This window comes from Dryobates pubescens, chromosome 5 (genome assembly GCF_014839835.1).
Source record: "Dryobates pubescens isolate bDryPub1 chromosome 5, bDryPub1.pri, whole genome shotgun sequence".
Classification (NCBI taxonomy): Eukaryota; Metazoa; Chordata; class Aves; order Piciformes; family Picidae; genus Dryobates; species Dryobates pubescens.
Genome location: NC_071616.1, coordinates 44,051,300 through 44,071,796, shown reverse-complemented (window position 1 = coordinate 44,071,796; position 20,497 = coordinate 44,051,300). Strand labels below are relative to the sequence as shown.

General features: G+C 46.7%; 1 protein-coding gene across 1 annotated transcript in view; it reads left to right on the top strand.

Annotated features, from left to right (window-relative positions):
- The first annotated feature begins 6,830 nt into the window (after positions 1–6,830).
- AQR (aquarius intron-binding spliceosomal factor) overlaps positions 6,831–20,497 on the top strand; it is a 68,798-nt gene continuing 55,131 nt past the window's right edge. The window contains exons 1-9 of the mRNA XM_054162109.1: positions 6,831–7,013; positions 8,499–8,555; positions 10,340–10,380; positions 11,421–11,456; positions 13,273–13,393; positions 15,922–16,062; positions 16,982–17,050; positions 18,331–18,431; positions 19,931–20,007. Of these exons, the coding sequence (XP_054018084.1) occupies positions 6,930–7,013; positions 8,499–8,555; positions 10,340–10,380; positions 11,421–11,456; positions 13,273–13,393; positions 15,922–16,062; positions 16,982–17,050; positions 18,331–18,431; positions 19,931–20,007 (727 nt within the window). The 5' untranslated portion in view covers positions 6,831–6,929. The remainder of the gene's footprint in view (positions 7,014–8,498; positions 8,556–10,339; positions 10,381–11,420; positions 11,457–13,272; positions 13,394–15,921; positions 16,063–16,981; positions 17,051–18,330; positions 18,432–19,930; positions 20,008–20,497) is intronic.

The following is a 20,497-nucleotide window of genomic DNA, read 5'->3' as shown; positions in this document are numbered from 1 at the left end:
GATAGGGTGCTTGGTTGCATGGTTTAGTTGATTAGGTGGTGTTGGATGATGGGTTGGACATGATGATCTTGAAGGTCTCTTCCAACCTGGTTTGGGCTATGCTATGCTATTCTATCAATTATCCTTGTCATTATCAGTTATCCTTGTCATTATCCTAAGCATTTTATGTGCTGAAAGAGTCCTCTGATCTCTTTTGAGAAGCTGTTCTGAATTTTGTTTACCTGAAAGCAGGTTAAATCCCTGTGTTGAGTTGAACAGGCAAGACACCCAGGAGGTTCCTGGTCCTCTTTGAATAATGTACATGGTTCCATCTCTATGCAGTTCTTTGCCCCCCCAATCCCTTTCAAAAAGCTTAGTCCAGATAACTTTGTAAGTAATAATTTAAAATGCTGCATATTCACAGAGTCACAGAATGGCTTAGGTTGGAAGAGACCTCAGAGATCATCTACTCCAACCCTCCTGCCATAGGCAGGGACACCTCTCAACTAGATTTGGCTGCTCATCCAATCTGGCCTTCAAAAGCCCCAAGGAGGAGGCATCCACAGCCTATCCCAGGGTCTCACCACCCTTGTCCCAAAGAGCTTCTTCCTAAGATCCAGTCTAAACCTACTCTCCCTCAGCTTCAAACCACTGCCTCTTGCCCTATCACTGGCCACCCTTATGAGAACTCCTTCTCCAGTCTTCCTGGTAATCATAATGTTCATGATATTCATAGCCACTCTCCTCCTTTGGTTAGAAGAAAAGCTGCATGTGCAGCAAGGTTGTACATATGCATGGTAAGACTTGAAATGCTCCTGTTTGGAGCTTTGTTTCAGAGTTTTTTCAAAGGAATGCCTCTCAAAACCCCTTTGTGTTTGTGTGTGGAAGTCTACAGGACAGAGAGAAAAGCTGATATTAAAGAAATGCCATCTCCTAAGCTTTGCAGCCTTGCTTCACAGGAAGCTGTCCCACCATATGGCTGAACGTGACAAGGGCTGGGATTCACCTAACCTAAGGTAAGGTATCTAGTGTGCAGTCAGGTACTTGCTTAAAGCTATCTTTATACATTTAGTATAATGCAAGCATATTACTTGGGGGGAGGAAGGAATGTGGATTTCCCTTGGCCACTGACTTATGTGCCACAAAGTCTGAGAAACAGAATGCTCAATGTACATAGAGTGAACACTACTGTTGTAACAGGAAGGACAGCCACAATCAGTCACTTTGGAACAAATCACAGAATCAACCAGGCTGGAAAAGACCTCAGAGATCATCAAGTCCAACCTATTACATAATGCCTAACACCTCATGACAACTGAACCGTGGCTCCAAGTGGCACATCCGAGCCTTTTTTGAACACCTCCAGGGATGATAATTCCACCACCTCCCTGGGCAGCACATTCCAATGGCCAATTACTCTTTCTGGGAAGAATTTTCTCCTCGCCTTGAGCCTAAATTTCCCCTGGCACAGCTTGGGACTGTGTCCTCTTGTTCTGGTGCTGGTTGTCTGGGAGAAGAGACCAACCCCCACCTGGCTACAACTTCCCTTCAGGTAGTTGTGGACATCAATAAGCTCTCCCCTGAGCCTCCTCTTCTCCAGGCTAAAGACCCCCAGCTCATAGGGCTGTGCTTGAGACATCTCCTCAACCTTGTTGCCCTTCTCTGGACACATCCAAGTATTTCAGTGTCCTTAAATTGAGGAGCCCAGAACTGGACACAGGACTCAAGGTGTTGTCTAACCAGTGCTGAGTACAGGGCAGAATGCTTCACTGCTCCTGCTGGCCACACTATTTCTGATGCAGGCCAGGATGTCATTGGGCTTCTTGGCCACTTGAGCACACTGCTGGCTCATGTTCAGCTGGCTATCAACCCAGTTGGCTGCCCCCAGGTCCCTTTCTGCCTGGCTGCTCTTCAGCCACTCTGTCCCCAGCCTGTAGCACTGCTGGAAGCAGAGGTCCCTGCATTCCTATCAAGAAGCAACACAGGCCAAAGCCTCAGTCAGCCTTGATCATGCACTGGAACGTTAGGCCTAGCTTGAAACTGTAGTGTTAGATTAGCAGGAGAACAGCCCCTGGGTGGGAGAGCATAAAGCAATATTAGTGCTGCCAGTGAGCCACTTCTCTGTCTCATCAGAGCTTTGTTAGCGTGCCCTCAGCTTGAGGGAACAAAGTTCTCACCCAGCAAGGAGGTTTTGATAGCTTCAGTTCCATCTTCTGTCAGGGTAACCTCTGCTCCCTAATGGTAGTAAAGTTGTGATAGTTCAAAGCTGCAGCTGCACTACAGTGACCAGGCTGAGGCACATGGGGAAATCATCTGGGCTGGTATTTGTTACCTGCTTTGGAAGAAAGCTTTCCCACCAGAGTTTACCCAGGTGCAAGATGGTACCCATACTAAATCTGCATCTCTCAGCTGCAGGGTTTATTTATGTCTAAGAAGCTGAAAGATGGCAACTTCAAAGGATAAATCTCTGTATTCATGTGAAAGAGAAACAGTAAAAAGCAAAACAACTTCTATACTAGATGTAGATGCTCAATCTAATTTCACTGGTCATGTCTGACTGAAAACCCTAAAACTAAAGCAAAGCTTAAAATCAGTTACCATTGGAAGACCTTAGAGATGAGTTGTTTGGAATTTTCATTGTAGAAATTAATAATTTCTATGACTCTAGGAAGAAAATGTTTTCACTGTAAGGGTGACAGAACACTGGAACAGGCTGCCCAGGGGGTTGTGGAGTCTCCTTCTCGGGAGATATTCAAAACCCACCTGGATGTGTTCCTGTGTGATCTGCTTTAGGTGATCCTGCTCTGGCAGGTGGGTTGGAGTGGACTAGTGGTGTCCCCCAGGGATCAGTGCTAGGCCCCATCCTGTTCAACATCTTTATTGATGATCTGGAGGAGGGGATTGAGTCCATCATCAGTATATTTGCAGATGACACCAATTTGGGAGCAGGAGTTGATCAGTTAGAGGGTAGGAGAGCTCTGCAGAGGGATCTTGCCAGGCTGAACAGATGGGCAGAGTCCAAGGGCATGAGATTTAATACATCTAAGTGCCAGGTTCTGAACTTTGGTCACAACAACCCCATGCAGTGCTACAGGCTGGGGTCAGAGTGGCTGGAGAACAGACAGGCAGAAAGGACCTGGGGGTACTGGTTGATAGCAGGCTGAATGTGAGCCAGCAGTGTGCCCAGGCAGCCAAGAAGGCCAATGGCATCCTGGCCTGTATCAGGAATAGTGTGGCCAGCAGGAGCAGAGAGGTCATTCTGCCCTATACTCAGCACTGGTTAGGCCACACCTTGAGTACTGTGTCCAGTTCTGGGCCCCTCAGTTTAAGAAGGACATTGAGACACTTGAACGTGTCCAGAGAAGGGCAACGAGGCTGGGGAGGGGTCTGGAGCACAGCCCTGTGAGGAGAGGCTCAGGGAGCTGGGGTTTCTTAGCCTGGAGAAGCCCTGTTTAATTATTTAGCCTGCTCTCTACAACTACCTGAAGGGAGGTTGTAGCCAGGTGGGGGCTGGTCTGTTCTCCCAGGCAACCAGCATCAGAACAAGAGGACACAGTCTCAAGCTGTGCCAGGGACAGTTTAGGCTTGAGTTGAGGAGAAAGTTGTTCACAGAGGGAGTTGTTAGCCATTGGAATGTGCTGCCCAGGGAGGTGGTGGAATCACTGTCCCTGGAAGTGTTCAAGAGGGGATTGGATGTGGCTCTTGGTGCCATGGTTTAGTAGTCATGAGGTCTGTGGTGACAGGTTGGACTCAATGATCTTTGAGGTCTTTTCCAACCTTATTGATTCTATGATCTCTCAAGGTCCCTTCCATCTCCTAACATTCTGTGATAAACTAAAAGGCAGACAGAACAGAACACAGAATCAGTCCCTGCTGTCACTAGATACTTCCTGACCTACTGATACTGTATTTGGAAGAGTGTCATTGAGCTAAAAGCAGTGGCCAGCTCACTGCTGGTCTTGGCTTGTATAGTTAATGGAGAAGAGGAGACAAGCCTGGCTACAATAAATATGGAAGGGCAAGCATCCAAAACAAGCAGAGCTAATTAAGCAAGCAAGCAGCGTTGCATATAAATTGACCATGACTGTACACAACCCAGGAATGAATAATGGCCTTGAAAACTGCATCTACTCCAACGTGTGACTTTTTAAATAATACATGGCTTCATGAATGAATTAACAGGTTTTTTCTGAAGAGAAGGAATACTTGATTTGCTTGACACGTTAAGTCGATGAGTGCAGGAAGAGGGAGAACGTCACAGAAGGCTGTGGGGACAACAGGGTGCAGGGGTTTATTTTACCCCTGGCTACAAAGCAGTTTGGGGGTGGAAAGTGACAGATGTGCCTCCCCTCTAGGGGGGAAAATGAGCCTAGCATTCGAGAGAGCAGTCTGGATAGGCAGTTGTGAGCTGAGGTGAGTGACATAGGTACCACACGGGGTGTGATTCTTGCTGGTCTCACCCAGCTTTAAAGGCTCAGCTGCTCCTGAGGCATGGAAGCAATGTTTTTCTTCCAAAGCTCTAATTTATACTTTTGCTATTCATTTCTAATCCTTCTGTCCCAGCGTGCTGCAACCGAGTGCCCCACACAGAGAAACAGTGAATCCATTATTCACAGGGAGGAGATCTTCATCGCTGTATTTGACGTTGCTGCTGAGGGATGCAATCAAATTGCCTTACATTAGGCATCTAGTATTAGATTCTGAGAGGGGAAAACCCTTCAGAAAATGAGTCAGAGCACTTCAGTTAGTTCTGATTTGCCCTCTGGAAGGACCTCTGTCACCACATCATGAAGTTTAATGTAACTACTCTCCTCACCAGGACACCCAAAAGCCTAAAGATAGGGAAACGTGGATTCCTCCTTGAGCTTTCATAGCCTTGATACTATGTAGGAAGTGGTGGGGTTGGACACATACCTGATGATCTATCAGAGATCTGAAGGTAGTCAAATAGACAACAGCCTAATTGCAAGTCAGAGAGCACACTGTTGTTAGGAACAAGTTATTTACCATGAGGGTAGTGGAACAGGTTGCTCAGGGAGATAGTTGAGGCCCCATCCCTGGAGATCTTCAAGGTGAGTCTCAACAGCGCTTTGGTTAGCCTGAGCTAGTGGTGGATGCTGCTCCTTGGTGCAGGGGGTTGGACTGGATGACCTTTGGAAGTCCTTTCCAACCCAGACCATTCTGTGATTATAAGCTAAGGTGCAACCACACGTGAGCATGGCTCAGCCAGCCAGCTCAGAGCTTAGGGCAGTTTTACTTCTGTTTTCTACACCTACCCATGGCTGCAAGCACTAGCAGTTGTACCAAGTGATGGAGAAGAGGTAGTTAGGGTTGTGTAAATTTTGATAAGCCAAATTCAGTCACCAAGCTGTGACCTCTAGATTGAGTAGTTTTCATTGAAGCATACTGATATACTGACTTTTGTAAACATTTAAGTGTCAGAGGGGGTGCTTAGGTTTAAGTGCATGGCATTTAGGTTGGACTTGATGATCTCTGAGGTCTTTTCTAACCTTACTGATTCTGTGATTTTTCTTTCATCAGATACAGATCTCTCTGAAGGTTTGACTCAGGAGACAAGACAATGTTCAGTTCCTGGTATTTGCAGAATTTCTGACTTACATTTGTAAGTTTTTGGTTTTACTGGTGTTCATACAGGGAAAACCCCTGGATCCTTTAAGGCAAAGGCATGCAGCAAGCATATTTGTTTGAATGAAGCCACTCTCTGATCTTACTCAAGGTACTGCCATGACTTTTCCCATTCCCATCATACATTCTAATTCAACTTCAAAAAGAATATTCAGTTTAGTCTCTGCTTGAAGGAATGAAATGGAGATCCCCTTGATATCAAAACAAGGGAGGTCATATTCAAACAGATTTCAGTGGAACCCTGCCTGGAAGTTTAAAGTACTCCAGGGGCAGGTGTTGGATAATGAGCACAGAAACAAATCCCTGTGCCTTCTCTAGGGACTCGACTGTTTATTTCCTCCTTAATCAATCTGTTTGCCAAACAGAGTAAGTTAATTGCAAACCACTTTAAATCATTACCAAACTGCTGACTTCTGTGGTGCTGTACTTTTTGACTCGTACCTTTGCCTCTCCTCTTCTCCACAGGTCGCCCAAGTGACAGGGACAGAGCACGCAGCTGCGCTCACATAGAATGGTCCAGGACGGAAGGGACCTCCAGAGCTCATCCAGGGACAGTCAGCAGGGACATCCCCAACTAGGTCAGGTTGCCCAGGGCCTCATCAAGCCTCACCTTGAGGATCTCTAGGGAAAAAGCCTCAACCACCTCCCTGGGCAACCTGTTCCAGTGTTCCACCACCCTCGCGGTGCAGAACTTCTTCCTGGTACCCAATCTGACATCCTGGTGGCGTTTCGTTCGTGGGAGTGCGGGCGGATCTTTTCCACCCGAGACGGACGGAAACCTTTGCTCTTATTTATTTGTTTCTAAAAAATACATAAATAAAAGGAGTCGCCCTAGGTGGACTTACAGAGCGTTTTCTGAAGGGCAAGCGCTGAACGACCCCGCTGTGTTTACCGCCTCCCACTTCCTTGTCCTCAGCCTTTCGGCTTTCACGGCTGGCGGGTGCGCTACCGGGGACGGCCAAGCGTAGCAGGCACCACGCTACGGAGGCTGGCCCCGGGAGAGGCTCTGAGAGCGGCGGCCAAGCCGCAGCCCGGGCAGCGCTCCCCGCCCGGGCGGGAAGGCAGCGGCAGCCGGCTCAGCCGCTCCGCGCTCGCCGGATGCAGTGGCGGGCAGGGCGCGGCAGGTGGCGCCCCCGCTCCCCGCCGCCGCTCTGGCGGTCGGCGCCCCGGAAGCGCTCCCCTCGGCGCTGCTCCTTACCCCGGGGGTTATTCCGGCTGGGTCTCCGCTCCGGCCAGCGCTTCCCGGGCTTGTTCCGGGCTGAGAGCAGCGCGGGGGGTAGCGGCGTGCGGCAGCCGGCATCACCATGGCGGCGCCGGCGTCCTCGGCCCCGCCGAAGAAGATCGTGGCTCCCACCGTGTCGCAGATCAACGCGGAGTACGTGACCCAGGTAGGGCCGGCGAGCAGCGGGCGGCCCGGGGGGGCTCCGCGGCCGCTGCCTCCGTGCTTAAGTAGTCCGTGCAGTCCGCGGGCATTTGTTGTGAGTAAAGAGATGTACGCCTGGGTTAGCATCTGAAAGGCTGCGTGCCCCCAGCGCTTCCGCACTGGAGAGAGCCGCAAGAGCATCAGGGCAAAACCAGCCAGAAGTCGCTGCCAGTTTCTTGTAGATGAATATCTGAAGCGGGTTTATACAAGTAGTCTTGTCCTATTGTTATTATGCTGGAAATGCTGCTTTTCAACCTCTTCTACAGCACAGAGAATCATGGAATTGTCAGGGTTGGAAGGGACCTCAAGGATCAGCCAGTTCCAACCCCCCTGCCATGGGCAGGGACACCTCTCACTGCATTAAGTTGCTCAGAGCCACATCCAGCCTGGCCTTAAAAACCTCCAGGGATGAGGCTTCCACCACCTCCCTGGGCAACCTGTGCCAGTCTCTCACCTCCCTCATGGGGAAGAACTTCTTCCTAACATCCCATCTGAATCTACCCATTTCTAGTTTTGCTCCATTCCCCCCAATCCTATCACTCCCTGACACCCTCAAAAGTCCTTTCCCAGCCTTCTTGTAGCCCCCTTCAGATGCTGGAAGGCCACAATAAGGTCTCCTCAGAACCTTCCCTTCTCCAGACTGAGAGCATGGAACAAAGTTAGTTGGGAAGCTCTGGCCACCACTATGGCTCAGGAGTTTTGTTGAGGTGATGGCTACAGTAAATAGCTTTAAAGTACCTTTATGTATAGCCTCTAGTTGTTTGTGAACTTTCTCAATGTGCCATGGTTTGTAATCTGGAGTTCCCTAAGAGATGCTTCTGTTTGCTTCCAGCTCTGCTGGTCTGGCAAAGTTAATGTTGGGGGGGGGGTGGAATTTCAACCCACCACAGTGGTATATTTTTGGGGGGGTTTGCTGGAAGTAGCATAGCAAAACCCCAGTTTATTATCTAGCAGTCTGTGCAGCAAAAACTTTTGCAGGGAATCACCCCTCTGATGGAAGAGGTTTAGGCATAAAATCTTCAGTGGTTCTTTGGCATTGCTGTTGGAACCTATTAAGCCCTAGGGAGCCTATAGAGCCCCATGGAGCCCTGTAGAGCCCTATGGACCCTTATGGAGCCCTAAGGAGCCCTACAGAGATGTATAGAGCCCTGTAGAGCCTTATTGAGCCCTATGGAGCCATACAGAGCTTATAGAGCTCTATGGAGCCCTATGGAACCTATAGGCCCCTGTGGAGCCCTAAGGAGCCCTACAGAGCCCTATGGAGCCTACAGAGCCATATGAAGCCCTATGGAACCTGTCATGGGTTTGTTACCTGTCGTTACTGAAGCAGGATACTAGAGAAATAAGGTTTGGAGGTGGGATGAGTTCAGCAGTTATTGTATCACTGCAACTGAAAATATTTATATAACCTTTTTATTTATTTATCTACTCTTGTTTTCCCTTCATACAGTTAGCAAATAAATACTGGGCTCCACATGTGAAGAAAAAGTTGTCCTTTGATTCAAAGGTAAATGCCTCTCCTGGAATTGTTTTGGAGTGTAAATGAATGCAGATGAACCCTTGTCCGATGGGCCAGCCTCCAGTGCTGTGCAGGAGGCTGCTTGGAAGGCCAGCAGTTGCCTGACACACGGTGATTAGCTGTGCATCCATAGCTTATCAATGTTAGCACTGATATGGAGGTTTGCTGTAGCAGTGCAGCTGTTCTGTATGGTGTTTGTTCAGTTTATTTTGGCCAAGAACTTCTGAGAGTAGAGGACTGTCAAGCACAGTATCACACAGTGTCACAGTATCACTAAGGTTGGAAGAGACCTCAAAGATCATCGAGTCCAACCTGTCACCACAGACCTCATGACTAGATCATGGCACCAAGTGCCACATCCAGTCCCCTCTTGAACACCTCCAGGGATGGTGACTCCACCACCTCCCTGGGCAGCACATTCCAATGGCTAACAACTCTCTCAGTGAAGAACTTTCTCCTCACCTCAAGCCTAAACCTCCCCTGGCACAGCTTGAGACTGTGTCCCCTTGTTCTGGTGCTGGTTGCCTGGGAGAAGAGACCAACCCCCACCTGGCTACAACCACCTTTCAGATAGTTGTAGAGGGCATTGAGGTCACCCCTGAGCCTCCTCTTCTCCAGGCTAAACAATCCCAGCTCCCTCAGCCTCTCCTCACAGGGCTGTGCTCAAGGCCTCTCCCCAGCCTTGTTGCCCTTCTCTGGACACGTTCAAGTGTCTCGATGTCCTTCTTAAACTGAGGGGCCCAGAACTGGACACAGCACTCAAGGTGTGGCCTAACCAATGCAGAGTACAGGGGCACAATGACTTCCCTGCTCCTGCTGGCCACACTATTCCTAATGCAGGCCAGGATGCCATTGGCCTTCTTGGCCACCTGGGCACACTGCTGGCTCATGTTTAGGCAGCTGTCAATCAGCACCCCCAGGTCCCTCTCTGTTTGGCAGCTCTCAGCCACTCTGACCCCAGCCTGTAGCTCTGCATGGGGTTGCCATGGCCAAAGTGCAGCGCCCAGCACTTGGACTTGTTAAATGCCATCCCTTGGAGATTAAAAGGTGTTGAGGAGGGAGTGCTCTTGGGAAGCAATGGAGGATAAAAGGTGCAGGAGCTCCTGAGGTGTATCCTTCTCTCTAAAAAACTTCTTCAGAGAGTTTTGATCAGACAGCTGATCAGATCAGTGCTCTTCTGGTGGATATCTGTGTTTTCAGTGTTTAACATTCTTAAAGGTTAAGTTTCTTTCCTTTTTGGGTATGTGACTGACTCTCATTCCAGCTCAGTTTACTCTTTCTAGCATTGGTGATAGTATGTGTCTGTTACTGTTAGAACTAAAAGCTGAATTTCATCTCTGTCATCAGCCATTCATAGAATCATAGAATTATTAGGGTTGGAAGGGACCTCAAGGATCAGCCAGTTCCAACCCCCCTGCCATGGGCAGGGACACCTCACACTACAGCAGGTTGCTCACAGCCACATCCAGCCTGGCTGCAAAAACCTCCAGAGATGAGGCTTCCACATAACTGAATGAAGGTCCTCTCACTTCCCTGCCACTGTGTGCTGTCCCCTGAGTTGATTCATTTTCATGGTGACAGTGTATGTCTGTGAAGCTTTTGGGCTTTTTACAGCTAAGACTTAATTGTTAACAATTACCAAGTAGCAGTATGCAGGAGTAGCTCATTCAGAGTAGCTTTGGGTGTGTGAGATGTCTTAATACCTTTTTTAATCACTTTATGGAGCATATAAAATCCTTAACTATTTTTTCTTACAATATTCTTTCCTATAGGTTATTGAAGATGTGTATATAAAAGAAATTGTCAGGTCCAAGTAAGTACAGTAGTCACTTTCACTTACAGCTATTCCTTTATTATCTGTCTTGAAGTAGTTTCTGATGTGTCACAGAGTGTTTTCAAATGCATGAATGTGTTGAAAGTACATGGGAATGACTTGGAGTACATTGGAGTCATTTAATCATTGTTGTGTTTCCAAGTCTGAACATGTCAAAAAGAAAGGTCATGGGCTCACAATTCTTCAATGTGATGTTTGATTCCATGATCTGGTGGTCTGTTGGCTTGGATCAGCAGTGGTGTGACCAGCAGGAGTAGGGCAGAGATTGTCCCTCTGTACTCAGCATTGGTGAGGCCACACCTCGAGTGCTGGGTTCACTTTTGGGCACCTCAATACAAGAGGGTCATCGAGGGGCTGGAGCAGGTGCTGAGGAGGCCAAAATGGAACAAACCAACTCAATTACAGTTTTGCACCCCACAAATCATACTGGTGGGAGGTTTGTGAGCAGCTTTTTCTCTCTGAGATAAACTGGAACGGGTGCCACTGAAGCTGTGTACCCCTGTGTTCAGCTATGTTGTCCTGGCAGGATCTGTGTCCAGCTTAGGGGCTCCCAACAGACCTGCTGGAGCAGGTCCAGAGGAGGTCAGAAAGATGATCAGAGGGCTGAAGCACCTCTCATGTGAAAACAGGCTCAGAGAGTTTGGGCTGTTCAGCCTGGAGAAGGCTCTGGGGAGAACTTAGAGCTGCATTTCGCTATCTGAAGCGGAGAACTTAGAGCTGCATTTTGCTATCTGAAGGGGACCTACAGGAAGGCTGGGTGCAGAGAAAAGCAACTAAGCTGGTGGAGGGCTAGAGAATGAGTCTGCTGAAGAGCAGCTGAGGGGAGCTGGGACTGTTTAGCTTGAGGAAGAGGAGGCTGAAGGGAATGAGACCTTGGAAGCAGTGAGGCAGAAGTAATTCCTAGACATTTCTAGGGGTTTTGTCATTTAACAAAATAAGGGAAGACACAGCCATTTTCCATGCAGCTGTGTATGGGGGGCTTTCTTCACTGTGCTAATTGATGACTTTCTGCTTTTCAGGTTTGCTATTAGAAAGATAATGCTTCTTGAATTCAGGTAAGCTGATTGGAGTGGAATGCTAAGGTTTATTTTATGTATTTTTTAAAGGAACCCATAAAGATGAGAAACAAGTGCAGGGCAGGAAGTCAGTTAGAAGGTGATACACTCATTTTTTTCCTGCTTACTAAAACCTAGGAAAATTTAAGTGAAGAGAGCTTAATTTGAGGCAAGAATAATATAATAATCTCAAGTAACATATAAGAGTGTCTTGGTTTGTGATGATGAATTTTTAGTGTGAGTGAAGCTCTGAAGAAGAGAACAGGAATGAAACAAGGGAAAACCATGGGTCTGTTACTTGGAATGTGTCATTTCACTGAAATCAGGAGGGTTTTGTATTCTCTCTTGCTGTGAGGGTAACAATGAGTTGTGGTGCAGCAGCATCACTGACATTTTCCCCACTTGAAAAGAAATGGAAATCTGTTCCATAGATTCTTACAGCTACATCAGCCTTCCCTGGAAGAGCCTCTAAAGCATGTCTAAAATAATGTAAAGTAGATATTTGCAGTGTTTACCTATTCATATCCACAGCATTTAGTGTTCTCTTTGAAGAATAGAATAGAATAGAATAGAATAAACCAGGTTGGAAGAGACCTTCAAGATCATCGTGTCCAACCTATCAACCAATCCAACACCACCTAATCAACTAGCCCATGGCACCAAGCACCCCATCAAGTCTTCTCCTGAACACCTCCAGTGATGGTGACTCCACCACCTCCCTGGGCAGCCCATTCCAATGGGCAATCACTCTCTGTTTTCTCTCTCAAATCATAGGAGCAGATAGGATGAGATGATTTTTGGCCAAGACAGGCTTTTTGTTGCAAAAAAGAGATAGAAGTAATATCACCAACTACCAAAGTAGGGCAAACTTCCCTCTGTTTCCTGCTTCTTGATTTGAAAAAGGCAGAATGGAAAATACAAGCTGTGGTTTGGGTTCAGTCTGGAGAGGAGAAGGCTCCAAGGAGACCTTATTGTGGCCTTCCAGTATCTGCAGGGGGCTACAAGAAAGCTGGGGAGGGACTTTTGAGGGTTTCAGGGAGTGATAGGACTGGGGGGAATGGAAATAAAATGGAAATGGTTCAGATTGGATGTTAGGAAGAAGTTCTTCCTCATGAGAGACTGGCACAGGTTGCCCAGGGAGGTGGTGGAAGCCTCATCCCTGGAGGTTTTGAAGGCCAGGCTGGATGTGGCTGTGAGCAACCTGTTTAGGCTGGATGTTAGGAAGAAGCTCTTCCCAGAAAGAGAGATTGGCTATTGGAATGTGCTGCCCAGGGAAGTGGTGGAGTCACCATCACTGGAGGTGTTCAGGAGAAGACTTGATGGGGTGCTTGGTGCCATGGGCTAGTTGATTAGGTGGTGTTGGATTGGTTGATAGGTTGGATGCGATGATCTTGAAGGAGGTGTTTATAAAGAGCTTGGATGAGGCACTTGGTGCCATGGTTTAGTTGATTAGATGGTGTTGGGTGATAGGTTGGACTGGATGATCTCAAAGGTCTTTTCTAACCTGGTTAATTCTATTCTACTCTAGTGTGAGGTGTCCCTGTCCATGGCAGGGGGTTTGGAACTGGATGATCCTTGAGGTCCTTTCCACCCCTAACAATTCTGTGATTCTGTCTGTCTCTTGTAGCAGTTACAGAGTGTAATAAGTTTCGCTGCAGTGACCTAGATGAGAGGTAACTTCAGGAGCTACTCACAAATTGTAAGGATGGCTTTAAGGAGAGAGAGGAAGAAACCCCTGTGGGTAACTGCTGTTTTAAATGAGTGACAGACTATGTGGGTGGTGGCAGCTAATGAAATATTCTTTGTCTTTTCACAGCCAGTACCTTGAAAATTACTTATGGATGAATTATTCTCCAGAGGTGTCCAGTAAGGCATATTTAATGTCAATCTGCTGCATGGTGAATGAGAAGTTCAGAGAGAATGTCCCTGCGTGGGAGGTAAGCAGTTTTGCTTACAGCTGGAGTTGGTTTTTGATCTGCAAGTTGCAGCTTTTGGGGTGTGCTTGCTTGCACTGTCAGAAGCTAGCAAAGCCTGGAGTGGTACCTCAGCTGGTGTGTGTTCTGTGCAGGGAAAGCCACAGTCAGGCCCTTGCAGAGAAGGTCTTGCTGTGGGGTGGAAGGATAAAAGAGATTTTTACAGCTGTGGCTATAAGGTGACAGCACTGGCAGTCTATCATGGTATCCAGTGGGGTCTTAAAACCTGTGAATAGGGTTTTGTGGCTTTCTTGTGTGAAACTTTCATACTGAGATCATCTCTTACTCTGGCTTTGTGTATCCTGGAGTTTGGGAGTCTTAGGTTTAGAGATTGGTGTTCCTACAAACAGTCCAGTTCTCACAGGCCATCTCAGCACCACAAACCTCCTTAGAAATTCCATCTAAGCCTTATTCCAGAAGCACACTTACAATGGCAGTGCCATTGCTTTGGTGCTGGCAAAGCCCAAAGGGTGAGGATAGCTTTTTCCTATGATGTTTGTGTCTGTCTTTTGTCCTGACAGACATACTGGGTGCAAAATAAATGCTGTGTGTCACTTTCCAAGCATCTTAATTACATTTACTTGATACATGGCTGCTCTTGTAAAGAAACCATTTTATCTTGACTAGTGTTTGGTTTATCTTTATCTTGCTGAGGTGACAAAATGGGAGTTCCACAACCATGATTAATCTCTGGTGTCTTTTATCTGCTTGCTTTTTGAAGTCACTAACCAACTGCCATAGCTGTGGCCCAAATCTTCCAATTCTCTTCTAGCCTGGATCATTTTACAGTGCAGCCACCAGCTGAACATCTCCACACCATGAGCCACTCATGCTTCTTGTTCAGTTTGTTCTATGGGTCACCTATGTTAGGTTAAACAGAAGTCAGTAGTGACACCAAGAGCCTTCCCATAATGTGAGGATCCTTGCTCAGGAGGATCTCCTTGGAAGTCAGTGGTGACACCAAGAGCCTTCCCATAATGTGAGGATCCTTGCTCAGGAGGATCTCCTTGGAAGTCAGTGGTGACACCAAGAGCCTTCCCCTAGTGTGAGGATCCTTGCTTAGGAGGATCTCATTGGAAGTCAGTGGTGACACCAAGAGCCTTCCCATAATGTGAGGATCCTTGCTCAGGAGGATCTCATTGGAAGTCAGTAGTGACACCAAGAGCCTTCCCATAATGTGAGGATCCTTGCTCAGGAGGATCTCCTTGGAAGTCAGTGGTGACACCAAGAGCCTTCCCCTAGTGTGAGGATCCTGGCTTAGGAGGATCTCATTGGAAGTCAGTGGTGACACCAAGAGCCTTCCCCTAGTGTGAGGATCCTTGCTCCAGAGGATCTCCTTGGAAGTCAGTGGTGACACCAAGAGCCTTCCCCTAGTGTGAGGATCCTTGCTCAGGAGGATCTCCTTGGAAGTCAGTGGTGACACCAAGAGCCTTCCCATAATGTGAGGATCCTTGCTCAGGAGGATCTCCTTGGAAGTCAGTGGTGACACCAAGAGCCTTCCCCTAGTGTGAGGATCCTTGCTCCAGAGGATCTCCTTGGAAGTCAGTGGTGACACCAAGAGCCTTCCCCTAGTGTGAGGATCCTTGCTCAGGAGGATCTCCTTGGAAGTCAGTGGTGACACCAAGAGCCTTCCCATAATGTGAGGATCCTTGCTCAGGAGGATCTCCTTGGAAGTCAGTGGTGACACCAAGAGCCTTCCCATAATGTGAGGATCCTTGCTCAGGAGGATCTCCTTGGAAGTCAGTGGTGACACCAAGAGCCTTCCCCTAGTGTGAGGATCCTTGCTCCAGAGGATCTCCTTGGAAGTCAGTGGTGACACCAAGAGCCTTCCCATAATGTGAGGATCCTTGCTCCAGAGGATCTCCTTGGAAGTCAGTGGTGACACCAAGAGCCTTCCCCTAGTGTGAGGATCCTTGCTCAGGAGGATCTCCTTGGAAGTCAGTAGTGACACCAAGAGCCTTCCCATAATGTGAGGATCCTTGCTCCAGAGGATCTCCTTGGAAGTCAGTGGTGACACCAAGAGCCTTCCCATAATGTGAGGATCCTTGCTCAGGAGGATCTCCTTGGAAGTCAGTGGTGACACCAAGAGCCTTCCCCTAGTGTGAGGATCCTTGCTCCAGAGGATCTCCTTGGAAGTCAGTGGTGACACCAAGAGCCTTCCCCTAGTGTGAGGATCCTTGCTCCAGAGGATCTCCTTGGAAGTCAGTGGTGACACCAAGAGCCTTCCCCTAGTGTGAGGATCCTTGCTTAGGAGGATCTCATTGGAAGTCAGTGGTGACACCAAGAGCCTTCCCCTAGTGTGAGGAAGGATCTCATTTGCCTGTTTGGATTGTGCTGTCTGGTCAGAATAAATGAAAAAGAGGAAATCTAACCCTTCCTTTTCTCGACTTAAATGGATTTAGGGAATTTAAGCTATATTGTGTGAATGAGGATTGAAATAATTTGTAGCAGCTTGACCCAGCATCAGCTGTCTCTTCTTCTTCTCTTCCTAGACATTCAAAAAAAAGCCAGAACATTTTCCCTTCTTTTTCAAATGCATTCTGGAAGCATCCCTGGTGGAAAATGACAGTGAATACTCTCTGCATGAACAGACAGTGCTGCTGCTTTTCCTTGATCACTGCTTCAACAGTTTGGTATGTTACCAGCAACTCTGAAACTTCCACTGTCTTTATGCCCTTCTGTGTTAATAGGAGTTTGAGCAATTTCATTTTAAGAGAGATGAAGCAAAATTTCCATCTGAGGAAGATGGTACTGGAGGGCTCTTCCCTCTCTTTTTGACTCTTGCTTTATCAGGTTTGCTTTTCTCTGACACAGGGTCTTAGAATAGACTTGAAATTGGATGGCTGGCACCTGCTGCAATTTATTCAGGACATATTTAAAGCAATGCTTTACAAATATTTGTACTTTAAAAGGTGTTTAGAAGCAGATTACTTACTACTGTGCTCTGCACAAAATTATTTCCATTCTCTGTTGAGGAAGACAGTAATTTGTTTTTTTCACTTTTGAAACCAGGCTTTTAAGTAAGAGAGGAAAGAAAGAATCCCAGAATGGTAGGGGTTGGAAGGGACCTTGAAAGAACATCCAGTCCCAACCCCCCTGCCAGAGCAGGAGCACCTGGGGTGGGCCACAGAGGAACACATCCAGGCAGGTTTTGAATGTCTCCAGAGAAGGAGACTCCACAACCTCTCTTTGTGAATCCAAATGACAGCCAGAGTTGGAGAGAGAACTTTTGAAAAAACAATTATATTTACATGAATTCTAGACAAAATCAGTTCCTTCAGATGCTCAGAGAATCACAGAATGGTTTGGATTGGAAGGGACCATCAAGATTATCTAGTTTCAACCCCCTGCCATATGCAGGGACACCTTCCTCTAAACCAGGTTGCTCAAAGCCTCATCCAACCTGGCCTTCAACACCTCCAGGGAGCTCTGGAGCCATCCTGGGCAACCTGTTCCAGTGTCTCACCACCCTCACTGTAAAGTGTTTCTTCCTAATCTGCAGTCTAAAACCCCAAACCAACAACCATTTTTCTGCCTTATTTTTTCTAACAGGAGGTGGACTTGATCAGAGGCCAGGTGCAGCAGCTCATCTCTTTACCGATGTGGATGGCTCTACAACCTGTAAGCATGACACTCTAGACTGGAAAAATCAACCTTCTAGGCATTATCTAAGCACTGTCCAGTCAGGCCTCATGGAATACTCTTATGGCAGTGTAATCTTTAAAACTGCTATGGAATTATGGTCTTGCCTGCATGGCAAAATTCACCTTTCTCCTTTGTTCTTGATTTCTGTGTAATTCTGATTATTAATTGCATGAAAAAAATCCACAATCAAGTTTTGTTTGTAGCATTTTCAAGCTACAGTTTGTAGACAAAGGCAGGAGATCACAGGGACTAGGCAGGGGAGCTCTTGTCTAGTCATGGATGGCCTTTATCTAGCACTGTTACCTTCTTGATTTACAGGTGATAGTTAATGAGATCAGTCTGAGACATTTCAGTTTGTTAGATAATTATTGTTTTGTTTTAAATAAGTTTTGTTTGTAGCTTCTTCAAGCTGCAGTTTGTAGACAGAGCCATGAGATCACAGGCACTAGGCAGGGGAGCTGTTGTCTAGCTGTGGATGGACTTAATCTAGCAGTGTTACCTTCTTGTTTCACAGTGATACTTAATGAGGTCAGTCTGAGACATTTCAGTTTGTTAGATAATTATTGTTGTGTTTTGTTTTAAATAAGATTTGTTTGTAGCTTCTTCAAGCTGCAGTTTGTAGACAAAGCCAGGAGATCACAGGCACTAGGCAGGAGAGCTGTTGTCTAGCTGTGGATGGACTTTATCTAGCAGTGTTACCTTCTTTTTTACAGGTGACAGTTAATGAGATCAGTCTGAGACATTTCAGTTTGTTAGATAATTATTGTTTTGTTTTAAATAAGTTTTGTTTGTAGCTTCTTCAAGCTGCAGTTTGTAGACAGAGCCATGAGATCACAGGGACTAGGCAGGGGAGCTGTTGTCTAGCTGTGGATGGACTTAATCTAGCAGTGTTACCTTCTTGTTTCACAGTGATACTTAATGAGGTCAGTCTGAGACATTTCAGTTTGTTAGATAATTATTGTTGTGTTTTGTTTTAAATAAGATTTGTTTGTAGCTTCTTCAAGCTGCAGTTTGTAGACAGAGCCATGAGATCACAGGCACTAGGCAGGGGAGCTGTTGTCTAGCCCTGGATGGACTTCATCTAGCAGTGCTACCTTCTTGTTTTACAGTGATGCTTAGTGAGGCCAGTCTGAGACATTTCAGTTTGTTAGGTATTTTTTGGTTTGTTTTGTTCTTAATCAGAACAGCTGGACTGCATTTTTCTCTCCTGTGACAGCAAGGATCCCTGCTGACTGAGTAACATTCTACCATTTCAGAAACGCCTGGAACAAGAGCTGAAAAAGACACCAAAACTAAGGAAGTTCTGGAACCTGATTAAGAAGAATGATGAGAAAATGGATGAAGAGGCAAGACTGAAGTATGTTACAGAACCCTTTCTTCCTTTTAATTCCACAGCCCTTTTTAGAGGCAAGAATGAAGTTTGTTACAGAACTCTTTCTTCCACTTAAATCCAAAGCCCTTTTTAGAGGCAAGAATGAAGTTTGTTACAGAACCCTTTCTTCCTCTTAAATCCAAAGCCCTTTTTAGAGGCAAGAATGATGTTACAGAACCCCTTCTTCCTCTTAATTCCACAGCCCTTTTTAGAGGCAAGAATGATGTTACAGAACCCCTTCTTCCTCTTAATTCCACAGCCCTTTTTAGAGGCAAGAATGATGTTACAGAACCCTTTCTTCCTCTTAAATCCAAAGCCCTTTTTAGAGGCAAGAAGGAAGTTTGTTGCAGAACCCTTTCTTCCTCTTAAATTCAAAGCCCTTTTTAGCTGTGTTTCAGCTCAACTAAGTTGTATCAACTAAAAGAATTGAGCATTAAAATACAAAGATGCCAAATGAGGATGGATCACATGTGGGCTGCTGGAATCTCTTCTGTTTTTCAGTAGTTACAGTACAAAGAACTGTTACAGAACTTGACATTTGATTTGAATTTGTGGTAGCAAATCTTAGAGCTATGGAATGGAAGCCATAAAATGATATTCATGTCTTTACTCATGACCTTTAGCAAATGTTTAGCTCTTCAAGCAAACAGCTTGGGTTTGGAAAGGACCTCTGGAGATCTCAATTCCAAACCCCCTGCCAGAGCAGGATCACCTAGAGTAGGTCACACAGGAGCACATGCAGGCAGGTTTTGAATGTCTCCAGAGGAGACTCCACAGCCTGTCTGGGGAGCCTCTTCCAGTGCTCTGTGACCCCTACAGTAAGAAGTTCCTCCTCATGTTGAGGTGGAACCTCCTGTGCTGTAGTTTCCATCCATTGCTCCTTGTCCTATGACAGGGCACAAATGAACAGAGGCTGTCCCTTCCTTCCTGACACCCAGCCCTCAGATACTAAATCCCCTCTCAGTCTTCTCTTCTCCAGACTGAAAACCCCGAGGTCTCACAGCCTTCCTCATGAGGCAGTGCTCCAGTCCCTTCATCATCCTTGTAGCTCACACCTCCTGAGCCTGCTGACAGGGATGTTATGGGAGACAGTGTCAGAAGTCTTGCTAAGGTCAAGGTAGACTACATCCACTTATCCACTTGGACTGCATCCAGTTATTTGAACAAATTTGTGTATCTCACCAAAGTTAAATGCCCCAATGCTTTTGTGTTGCAGTGTGGCAAGGAATAGGTGGTGACACCTCTTTGACTCAGTAGAAGCATGAGCTGGGAATCAGTTGTGTGCCTAAAAATGTGGACTGCTACTCTGCCTGCCTGAGTGCAGAGAGAGGAGTTATCATTTAAACAGTCTGGGTTTGTTCTAAAGCAGCCTGCTAGCATTCTGTAACTTTTAAATCAGGTATCTTTGTCTTTTTGAAAGCTGGGATGTGCTCCTGGCTTGCCTGTAAGGAATATTCATGCTTTTGTCTTGTGTCTGATTTTAGAGCATACCGGGAGAGAAGATTTCTTTCACAGCTCATTCAGAAATTCATTTCTGTGCTGAAATCAATCCCTGTCTCAGGTAACTGCTTCTTTCTTAACTCTGTTACTTTCCTACCTGCTAATCTGTCTTCTGTTCTTTTCTGCTGCTCCTTACAATACCAGCCTGAGGTTGGAGACTTTATCTGGATGGGTTTTTAGTGCCTGTACGGATTTGATGTCAAAATTAGTATACAGACTGTGTATGCTTTGAAAATCATGGCATGATAGAATGGCTTAGGTTGGAAGGGACCTGAGAGATCATCTGCTCTAACCTCCCCACCATGGGCAGGGACACTTCTCAGCTACACTTGGCTGCTCAAGGCCTCATGCAGCCTGGCCTCAAACACCCCCAGGGAGGAGGCATCCATTGCCTCCCTGGGAAACCTGTTCTGGAGTCTCACCACGCTCATACTGAAGAACTTCTTCCTAAGATCCAGTCTGAGCCTACTCTCCCTCAGCTACAAACCATTCTCCCTTGTCCTGTTGCTAGACACCCTGATGAAAAGTCCCTCTGCAGCCTTCCTGTAGGA